The following is an 11,876-nucleotide window of genomic DNA, read 5'->3' as shown; positions in this document are numbered from 1 at the left end:
TTCTTCCTGCTTTCCCTTTCGCCTCCCTGCATTGTGCCTACATATGCAAATTAACCACCATCTTGTTGGCAGTTAACTGCCAATCTTAGTTGGCAGTTAATTTGCATATAGCCCTGATTAGCCAATGAAAAGGGTAGCGTTGTACGCCAATTACCATTTTTCTCTTTTATTAGTGTAGATGTTATTCCGAGTATGCAAATTGAGGTGCAATCTCCCTGATAGACCTTTTAAACATATTAGGCCTCATGCCCTTATAGAGTGAATCCTATTTTTCTTCAAAATAGTGCAGTATCTAATAGTGTGGCCCTGGTGGTTTTAGGAAGAGCATGCACAAATGTTATTGAGAAAGACTACTCGCTTGTCTTTTTGTTAGGGCCATCAAGGTCAACCAGGACTTTCTGGGTTGCCAGGACCTAAAGGAGAAAAGGTATGTGTGTGTGTATATTTACTTTTTAATCCTAAAGTCAAACACTGAATTCATGTGTTCTTTCTGAACGTATGCATGGCAACTGTTTCAAAGAATAAACTTCCCCTTTCAACTGGGGAAGTATTCCAAATTCTAGAAGAAAAACAAAGAAATAGCAATGGGTGAAAACTTTCAATAAATCATTAAACTGTCTTCCATAGGTTGTTTCAAGATTGAGGTGAACTAATATATATTCAAGTACTTTGCAACCTATAAAGTTTTATAAAAGTAAAATTAAGTTGTTATTGAAAGAGATTGGGGGACTGTGGGTTAACTGACTAAACAGTACATTTATAGTAAAATGTCTTATGAGTTAAGAATAACTACAATAGTACTGCACTTGATTTGTAACATCATTGGAAACTTGACACAGAAAAATCTTAAGCTGCTTTTTATGTAATTCACTCAGATTAATTCAAGGAGAACCTCATATGAATTACAACTATGAATAAAATATCATATGCTAAGTTTTGTAGGTAAAAATTTTCTATTTAAAAAAGATAAAACCATATTGTATATTTCATGACATATTAGAAAATAATAGGCTGGATAGTGTGCTGATCATTTTATTAACTTGTCGTTTTATAAATCATTATCTTCGTTTTAGGGTTATCCAGGAGAAGATAACACAGTCCTAGGACCACCTGGGCCTCGAGGTGAACCAGTAGGTCTTTTTCTGAAATTATTTTGATGTTCAAGATAAAATGTAATTACTAAAATAGATTCAAAACATCAGCCACATCCTTTCAAAGAACTTTATTTTGTTACTTTTGTCACATGATTTTTATAGAACAGCAGTATCTGTAGCGACATAATCTAAATATGAAAGCTATTTATATGCAGGTCAAGGTCCTTTGTACAATATGTAAGTTTAATACAGTGACTTTCTAAATCTAACTTTCAGCATTAAATGCATGATAACACGTTTTATAGAGATTATTTTAAAATTACATACTGTAGACATTTTAGGGGAGATATTACTTTAGTCATCAAATTCAGATTTATTTCTGAAGTATTTTTAAAAATCTGATTTGTACCCTTTTTATAGTAGTTTACACACAGCAAATGATTTAAAGACTCATTTAACCTGAGGGCCTGGAGGTGGGGGTGGAAGCAGGAGCTGGCAGGAAGAGGTTAACCCTGGGGAAATAAGAAAGACCTACGTAATACTTTCAACAATAAAGATTTTTTAAAAAAAGACTCATCTAACCAGTTTTTAGAACTAATACTTTTTAAAGATCACTAATCTATAGTCTCCTAATTAAGCATTTTAAGGGATGGCTGTAACAATGATTTTTTAAAAAAATAGCTATTGTACTCGTGCACTGCTGGTGGAAAGTCAGACTGGTGCAGCCACTGTGGAAAACAGTATGGAGTTTCCTCAAAAAGTTAAAAATGGAACTCCCATTGACCCAGTAATCCCACTTCTAGGACCAAATCCCAAGAAACCAGGAACACCAATTAGAAAGGATATGTGCATCCCTATGTCATAGCAGCACAATTTCCAATAGCTAAGATTTGGAAACAGCCTACGTGCCCATCAGCAGATGAGTGGATTAGAAAACTGGTACATCTACACCATAGAATACTATGCGGGGGGGGGGGAGAGGGTGGGTCCAATCCAGGAAAAAGGAGACATTTGTAAGACATATGTAAAAACAAACAGAAAAAAATAGCTATTGTAGAAAATTAAGTGAATAAATAAGAATGCTTATTTGACAGAAATAAATATAATTGGTTAAATTTTCTAGTTTTCACATGCTATCATATAGGATAAAAGAATCCTCAGGCCCTAGCTGGTTTGGCTCAGTGAATGGAGCATCGGCCTGTGGACTAAAGGGTGCCAGGTTTTATTCTGGTCAAGGGCACATGCCTGGATTGCGGGCTCCATCCCCAGTCAGGGGCATTCAGGAGGCAGCCGATCAATGATTTCCCTCACATCGTTGATGTTTCTATCTGTCTCTCCCTCTCCTTTCCTCTCTGAAATCCATAAAAACATATTTTAAAAAAAGAAAAAAGAATCCTCAAGCAGAAAGATCAGAATATGTAGTCACTCCGGATATTTTGAACTGGATTTTTAGTGGTCGTTGAAAGTTATACATTGTTATAGAAATAGAAAGGAAAGATTCTAGAATTTTTCTGATTAAAGCAAGTCATTTCGTATGCCTAGAGGCAAACTTATCTTTAAGAATATATAAGCCCTAGCTGGTTTGGCTCAGTGGATAGAGCATGGGCCTGTGGACTGAAAGGTCCCAGGTTCGATCCCAGTCAAGGGCACATGCCTGGGTTGTGGGCCCTATCCTTAGTAGGGGGCATGCAGAAGGCAGCCAATCAATGATTCTCTCTCATCATTGATGTTTCCATCTCCTTCTCCCTTCCTCTCTGAAATCAATAAAAGTATACTTTAAAAACATTTTAAAGAATGTATAAGATTCTTTATTAAAAGAGAAGGCTCCCCCTGACTGGTTTGGCTCAGTGGATAGAGCATCGGCCTGCGGACTGAAAGGTCCCAGGTTTGATTCCAGTCAAGGGCATGTACTTTGGTTGAAGGCTTATCCCCAGTGGGGGGTGTGCAGGATCAATGTTTCTCTTTCACCAATGTTTCCAACTCTCTATCTCTCTCACTCTCTCTCTGTACAAAATCAATAAAATATATTTTTTTAAAAAAGAGAGAAGGCTCTAATCCTCTGAGAGGAAAAAATATGGAAATAATGCAGAAATTTAAAAGCAAATGGAAAAGTATGGGTAAATAGAGTATAGTAGTACTTCTTTTCCCCAGATTCAGCTTTTCCAGGATCTAAGAATGTCACTGAAATTTAAAAAATATATTAAAAATCTAACATAACACTGGTGATTTTAACTAGTATACATGGGACAGATGGGAAACTTAAACAAGATTCTAAATAATTAAAAAGCAGAATCAAAGATCATGGGTTTTACATTAAGTCTATTATCTTTATTTTTCACAGAGGAATAAGTTAAAGTTTATCAACTAATTGTTCAGAATAAATTTTATGGTTTTCCCAACTAATTTCAATCTGAGTTTCTTTTCAGAAAGTAGGTCCTTATATGTGATAATTGATTTTTTTTCAAGTGTATTTTAGACTAGATCATTTGAACAGCTTATATCAAAAATTTTATATTAGAAATGTTTAGAAAAGTTAGAAGTGTGTGAGTTTATTAGATTAGTTTTTACATTAAAGATTAAAATTAATACGTGTAGTGTTTTTTAGGTTAATTTGTGTCTTAAGATTTTTAAATTTCACAGATTAGAGAATAAATAATATAATTAATGATTAAGAACTGTAAAGTATAGTAAGTGAAATTAAATGGCTGAGTGGTCCTGCTTAAATCTTTTTTAATTTATATTCATTTATACTTCATTTCTAAAATATTTTTTTCTAGCAGAATCATGAGAATCTCTTTTAAAATGCAATGTTTATGATGTTCTTTGTGTCATTGAAATTCAATCCTTTGAAATTACTTAATGGAACTTAATAAATTTATTATGCATTTGGTTACAAATTTTTCGATCCAGCTGTGAAATTGATTATTTTTGCATGTGGTCTCTGTAGGGTCCAATGGGGGAACAAGGAGAGAGAGGAGAGCCTGGAGAAGAGGGATATAAGGTAATCACTGCAAATTTCACACCTTGCTTCTAAGTTAGCATAGGGTTCTCAGCTGTTCTGCTCAGTTTCAAATGCAAATAAGCATCATTGAGATAATTAGTAATGTCATGTTTTTTTGATCCTAAAAGAAGTCCAACTGTTTGCACTTTCTGTTCCTTCTTTCTCGAATCTTCTCCTCCCATTGCTGCTTTCTTCTCATCTTTCAGATGTCAGCTGAAATGTTACTTCCTGAGAGGCCTTCTCTAAGTGCCCTTTCTATCCATCACTTTATATCATATTACTTGTTTATCCTTCATGACATTTAATGCTATCGATAATATCGTATTTTACATATTTGTGGGGGGAGTTGTTTATTATCTATCTCCCACCACCAAAATTTAAGATCCATGAGTATAACACTGTCTTTTTCATTATTATATCCCCAATTTTTAGAACACGAAGTTCCTGGTATATAGTAGGAATTCAATAAAAAGTTGTCAGATGGATGCGTGAAAGTCATAATGTTCTCAAGCCTTATCTCAATTCTTACCCTCATCCATTCTCAGAAGGACTTTATGTGACCAATTTAATCAGCCAAAATTAGAGTAGAATTTATTCAGTGTCATTTTTTTATTAGCTCAATTGTTCTGAAGGTGTTCTGTATTCTTGCTTTATATCTTTTCCCTTTCAGTTTATAATGTCAGTTGCTAAACAAAATCTGCTAACTCTCTTTTTATACTTCCTGTCTTATTTCTTTGCTCACAATGTTCTCTGCTTGTTAACAATATTATATAATCTTTACTTACATAAATCCTATCTAATTTTTTATAATCTCGTTCAAACTCCCTCTTCCCTTGACTCATTCTAATAGCAATCTTTCCCTCTTCTGTAATCCTAGAATATTTATTGTTTATACAAGTCATTCAACACAAAAATTTTACCATCTGCTGCAAATTTTTTTGCTTACTGCTTTTCACATGTAGGTATTTTAGCTTTCCAATTTTGAATATGACTTCTTTTTTTCTTGTATAATGCCTTGTTCTAAGCCCATAAATAATAGTGCATCATATGTACATAAACATAATTCACTTTTAATAATGAATGATGGGCTATTCTATCCAACATACCCCTCTTTCATGTAAAATACTTGTGATCCTGTCTGTGTCAACATAAGAAACATTCAAACCTGTAGAAAATTTCTGAGTTTATTTGAGCCAAACTGAGGACAATTGCCATGAAGCAAAATCTCAACAGATTGAAAAGTTCCAGCGTATGGCAGTTTTGCATCTTATTTTAATCAAAAGAGGAAATATAAGCGGGGGTTACATGAAATCCATTGGTGATAGATTGTGGAGGCAGGAGAAAGCAAGGGAAAGGGCAGAAACCTCTGGGATTGGATAAAAAGTAAAATGATAGACACATACTTCTTTCACATAGATGGGCACAGAATAGTTAGCAGTCGTCAACTCAATAACAATGAGGGCATTTGTCATCTCAGTGGAGCAGAGCAGTGCCTGTGCTTTGAGGGGTCCAGTAAAAGGAGATTATTTTGACATTCCAAAGGTATTTTATTGTTGTTGCAAAATGACAACAGACAGGCTTTGTTAAGGTGAAAATTGACCTTTGTCAGGGAAGATTTCTAGCCTAGGACATGACTACTCACCATAAACTGCTTTTAGTTAAAAAGTATTAATTTCAAACCATCCTTTGTGGTTACTTTCAGTCTCTGAGTTGGTAAGACTGCCATACAGGCCTCCTCTGAGCTTGTCAGGTTTGGTATGTGGCCCCTTTTCCTCCACATCTGAAAGGAAGACTTAGCCAGATTGAATGGATAGCTAGCATGTAAATAACTATGATTAATGAACTGACTTTTCTCAAGCCTGAAATCTGAAAGAACAACTTTTACTTCCTCAAACTCTCTTTGAAGCAAATGTTGAACGAAGCTCTAAATGTTTGTGAAATTGTGGTGATGACTATCTTCTGTTTCCAATTTATCTAACATCTGTATCTACAAGTGTTTCCTAACTCAATGAATCCAGTGGGCTTACTTAAAATTAGCTTTTCTTTGGGTTGTGACACCAACCCACTGCTTTCCAGCATAATTTGAGAAGGTTAAACTTTCTTAACTTTTGCTGTGACTTCTCACAACATTTTCAGGAAAATCAGGTCCTTGCAATATCTTTTTTTGGCCTCTACCAACTACAAACCATTAGGTAGTTAAGTCAGAATATTTACTGGCAAACGGTTAACTATTCTACTGGGAGAAGAAAAGAATCTTCACTGGCTGGCAGAAGAGAAAACCCTGGCCCCATTCTTCCATCTGGACAAGAGGGTTTAAAAAGCACGAGCTAAAAGACAAGAGCAGAGAACAAACAGTTTAAAGTTGCCACCCCAAGATGCATTCAGGTTACAGAATCATCCTTTTTTATTAAATTTATTGGGGTGACATTAGTTAATAAGATCATATAGGTTTTCAGTGTACAACTCTATTATACGTGATCTGTATATTGCATTCTGTGCCCACCATCCAAAGTCAAATCATCTTCCATCACCATATATTTAGCCCCCTTTACCCCATACTAATTCCTCCCCTTCCCTTCCCCTCTGGTAATCACCATACTATTTTCTGTGTCTATGAGTTTCAGTTTTATATCCCATATATGAGTGAAATCATATGGTTCTGAGCTTTTTCTAACTGACTTATTTCACTTAGCATAATATTCTCAAGGTCCATCTCTGTTGTCACAATGGCAGTATTTCATCTTTTCAAAAGGATACTTTGATGTCTTCATGTCTTGGCCACTGTGAATAATGCTGCGATGAACATAGGGGTGCATATATCTTTGCAAGTAAATGTGTTTGAGGGATTGCTGGCTCATCTGGTAACTGTATTCTTAATTTTTTGAGCAGCTGCATACTGTCTTCCATCGTGGCTATTCCAGTTTACATTCTCAACTGCAGTGACTGCGGGTTTCTTTTTCTCCACAACCTCTCCAAACACTTGTTATTACCTGTCTTCTTGATAATAGCCATTGTAAGAGGTATGAGGTGGTATCTCATTGTAGTTGTGAAGTTGAACATTTTTTTAATATATCTATTGGCCATTTGTATGTCTTCTTGGGAGAGGTGTTTGTTCAGGTCCTCTGCCTATTTCTTAATTGAATTGTTTGTTTGGTGTTAAGTTGTATGAGTTCTTTTTGTAATTTGTATATTAACCCCTTGTCAGAACTTTTGTTTGCAAATATCACCTCATATTTGGTTGGTTGTCTTTTTGTTTTGTCAGCAGTTTCTTTGCTTTGCAGAAGCTTTTCAGTTTGATATAGTCCCATTTATTTTTGCCTTTTCTTCCCTTGCCTTTGGGGTCAAATTCATAAAATCTCTCTATGAGTTTAGTACCTATGTTTTCTTCTATGTAATTTATTGTTTCAGATTTTATATTTAGGTCTTTCATCCATTTTGAATTAATTTTTGTACATGGGGGCAAACTGTTGTCTAGTTTCGTTGTTTTGTGTGTAGCTTTCTAATTTTCCCAGCACCATTTCTTGAAGAGGCTTTCTCTTCTCCATCATGTGTTTTTGGCTCCTTTGTCAAAAATTATTTGCCCATATACATGTGGCTTTATTTCTGGCGTATCAGTTCTGTTCTATGTGTCTATTCTTCTGCTAGTACTATGCTGTTTTGATTATCATAGCTCTGTAGTATAATTTGAAGTCAGGTAGTATGATACCTCCAGCTTTGTTCTTTTTCTCAGGATTGCTTTGGCCATTTAGGGTCTTTTTTAGTTCCAGATAAATCTGATAATTTTTTGTTCTATTTATTAAAAAATAATATTGGTGATGGAAATTGCACTAAATTTGTATATTCCTTTGGGTGATATGGCCATTTTAACTACGTCGATTCTTCCAATCCATGAACACGGAATATCTTTCCATTTCATTGTTTCTTTTCTGTCTTTTTTAATATAATGCTGTGTAGTTTTCAATATATAGGACTTTTACATTCTTTGTTAAATTTATTCCTATGAACTTTATTCTTTTAGTTTCATTGCAAAAGAAATTGTATGTGTTTTTTCCACTTGTTTTCTGAAATTCCATTGTTAATATATAGGAAAACAGTGGATTTTTGTGCACTTTTTTTTGTATCTTGCAACTTTACTGTATTTGTTTACTATTTCTAATATTTTTGGTGGTGTCTTTAGGGTTTTCCAAATACAAAATCATGTCATCTGCAAAAAGTGACACTTTTATTTTTTTATTTCTAGTTCTTATGCCTTTTATTTCTTTTTCTTGCCTGATTGATCTAGCTAGGATTTCCAGAACTAGGTTTTAATAAGAGTGGTGAGAGCAGGCATCCTGATTTTAGAGGAAAAGCTTTCAGTTTTTCACCATTGAGTATGATATTGGCTGAGGGATTGTCATAAATGGCCTTTATTATATTGAGGTACTTTCCTTCTATACCCATTTTGTTTAGTGTTTTAATCATAAATGGATGTTGTATCTTATCAAATTTTTTGCATCGTATGATTTTATGCTTTCTTTTGTTAATGTGTTATATTACATTAATGGATATGCATATCTTGAATCATTTTTATGCCCCACTTGATCATGATGTATTATTTTTTAATGTATTTTTGTGTTTTATTTCTTAATATTTTTTAAGGATTTTTTGCATCTGTATTTTGCCACCTTGCCCTACTTTATTTTAGGCTAAGTATTTTTTACCCAAATTATTTTAATATCCCTATCCCTATCCCTATCTAAAATCCATTCTCTGTTTAGCATGTTCTGTCAGATGAATCTTCATTTATTCCCCTATGCTGTTTTCTCTGCCAGAATGTCATTCTTTTATTTTACTGCCTGGAACACTCATCCTTCAATATTCAGTTTACCATCACTTCCTTTATAAAATCTTCTCCAAGCTCCCCACAACCATCCAACTGCTCCCACCTAACATCAGGCAAAATTAATCACTTCCCATAACTTTGCCTACAATAACTTTATAATAATATTTACTTCAAAATATTTAGTGTTCACCATTGCAGAAAAAAATGATCTTTGTCAATATTTATTAGAACAGAAAAGACCAGAACAATTATAGTGAAACTCCTAGAAGCAAGTTTGTTTTGGGTGAGACTTGCATCCAGACGTCTCAAAGCCAAAAGATACAGTGGGCTATTCTATGTGCTCATTCTAAAAAGCTCTGTGCAAAAATACAGGCAAGAGTGGTAGCAAAGCCATAACTAGCCATCATAGTTTGGAGTTCTGGAGTTTGCACATATACTCACGCTCACTTCACTCTGTAACTCCAGCTTTTTACTAATCACTTCTCTCCTGAATCCTGTTTGGTAAGTGAGCTATAATAGTCATATTTACTCATACCAGACTCCCTCTTGTTTGCCCTGATTCTGTTATTTGCTGACTCTGCTCATGTTTTGCTGGTAAGGGTCATATGTTATAATGATTTTCTCTGTAGTTATGACCATCTGCTATAGAAAGCTTTTCAAACTAGCCTTTCTCCCTTGCCACTGTTTACACCCTTAAACACGATTCTGTTCCTTTATCAGGAAGTTGAATCTTAAAACTGTAAACATTTGCCTCACAGAATGCAAACAAGAAGGCTTCAATTGATCTTTCTGTGAGAATAAATATTGTTAGCCTATGTTTGCAGTCATTTCTTCTCCTAGCCCAGAAAAGGGAGATGAGCCTGCTATCTTTCCTATGGCATTTTTTTCTGAATAAAAGACTAGGAAGAGACTAGGAAGAAAAATCTGAAGTGAAGAGAACAGTAGGAAAGGGGATAGAAGATATTATATGCATAATTCTTTATGCATAAATCTCACCTGAAATGGCCCTGGGCTGTTGCTAGTTTCTGTTTACACACTTGGAAAGGGCAATGTGGTAGGTCAGCATTCCTTCTTAGGAGAAGTAGGATGATGACAGGTTGCTGAAGGTCAATCACTTGATGTATATAGGCTCCCAGCTTTGAACCCAGTAAATTTATCCAAACAGCTATGAACTTAGTTTGTAAAAATGGTGACTGTAGCACATTTCCACAGTGGGAACGGGTTGAAAACAGAAATTTGTTCTCAAGCTCTTTATTCCTTTTATTATTTGCTGTTTGGGTTTCCTGAGCCTGCCATAACAAATTGCCAAAACTGAGTGGATTAAAACAACATAAATTTATTTTTTCATAGTACTGGAGATCTGAGATTGGAAATCAAGATGTCAACAGGGTCATGCTCCCTCCTGAAGCTCTAGGATAGAATCCTTCCTGGCCTTTCCCTGTTTCTGATGGCTGAGAATGTTCCTTGTGTTCCTTGTGGCTGCATCACTCCAGTTCTCCTCTGCCTTCACATGGTCCTCTCCTTTGTTGTTTCTCTCTCAGTCTCTCTCTCTCTCTCTCTCTCTCTCTCTCTCTCTCCAGTTCTCTCTCTCTCTCTTACACTTTCTCTCTCACTGTATCCTATATAATAAAAGCCTAATATGCTAAGTGTCCAATCATCTGGTCGTCGTCCCTCCCTGGCTGCCCAACCTCCCACATCCCTTCCCAGCCCTGATTGTGCACCAGTAGAGTCCCACAGCCTGGCCTGTGCCCTCTCGCAATCTGGGACCCCTCGGGGGATGTCAGAGAACCAGTTTCCACCCGATCCCACAGGCCAGGCTGAGGGACCCCATGGGTGCATGAATTTGTGCACCAGGCCTCTAGTTTTTTTATAAGGACACTTATCAATGGATTTAGGCCCACATGGATAATTCAGAATAATATCCTTTTCAGATCCTAATTTAATGGTATCTGCAAAGACCCTTTTTCTAAATGTGACCAAATTCACAAGTTCTGGGGATTAGGACATAGACATCTTTTAGTGGGCCACCATTCAACCCATTACATTCATCTCCATGAAAAAAACAAACAAACAAACAAAAACACACAACTACCAAGGGAATGCCACAGTCAACGTGTCCAGAGTTCTCAGTCACCATCATACCCAGTGGCCATTATGTTCTATAATATTGACAAGAAAGAATCATAATCTCTCTGATATTTAAATTAAATTTGAAAACATTTTGCTACCATTTGAAAAGATACTAATGTATTCTCTAAGTCACATGTCTCTGTTTAATCTAATAATACAATCTTTTCTATTCCTAGGGTCATATGGGTATACCAGGATCAAGAGGTGCCACTGGACAACAAGGGCCTCCAGTATGTTTTGAAAGCATTCTTTGTAAATCTGGCATTTAAAATATAATAATGTTAACATGTCTTATTTAGTCTCTCCTTCATATGTGGTTTCTATTTTGGTTCCTGTTCAAGGGTGAGCCGGGTGACCAAGGTGAACAAGGACTAAAAGGAGAGAGAGGATCTGAAGTAAGTTGAAATTGTATAAGTCCATCTGAAATATATTGTTGGCTTGAGAAAGCAGAGGGGCAGAGCTGGCTGTTCATTGTAATTTAGATGATTGTTCTTCCTTCCAGAGCAAGGATCACTGTCAGGTTCTAAACAGTATTTGTAAGTAACTGAATTGAAACATGACTTATTGATTAATTTATGTGTTTTGACTGCCATCCAAATTTCCCTTTACCAGCCGCCTACTCTGGCTTTGTGAAAATTGCCTAAGATTGTCCCAAACTTGTTGTCTCTCCTTGGGATTTCAAGCAGAAATACAAGCCTTAAAGCCAGCATTGCAGAGTGAAGACACATCAGTCACACCTATTTGTTTTAGTAAGCTAGGGGCATCCTTGTGATACAGACTCACAATTGGTTTAAAATATTTTTTTCATAAGAGAAATCAATTACTTGTT

At 35.6% G+C, this 11,876-nt stretch overlaps 1 protein-coding gene across 1 annotated transcript in view; it reads left to right on the top strand.

The window, feature by feature from the left end:
• The window catches only part of COL24A1 (collagen type XXIV alpha 1), a 311,443-nt gene that overhangs the window by 231,019 nt on the left and 68,548 nt on the right, over positions 1-11,876 (top strand). The window contains exons 39-43 of the mRNA XM_015572114.1: positions 374-427; positions 1,074-1,130; positions 4,042-4,095; positions 11,224-11,277; positions 11,389-11,442. Of these exons, the coding sequence (XP_015427600.1) occupies positions 374-427; positions 1,074-1,130; positions 4,042-4,095; positions 11,224-11,277; positions 11,389-11,442 (273 nt within the window). The remainder of the gene's footprint in view (positions 1-373; positions 428-1,073; positions 1,131-4,041; positions 4,096-11,223; positions 11,278-11,388; positions 11,443-11,876) is intronic.

This window comes from Myotis davidii, unplaced genomic scaffold, assembly GCF_000327345.1.
Source record: "Myotis davidii unplaced genomic scaffold, ASM32734v1 scaffold162, whole genome shotgun sequence".
Lineage (NCBI taxonomy): Eukaryota > Metazoa > Chordata > Mammalia > Chiroptera > Vespertilionidae > Myotis > Myotis davidii.
Note: the sequence above shows the minus strand (reverse complement) of the source record. Positions and strands in the feature narration are given on the sequence as shown.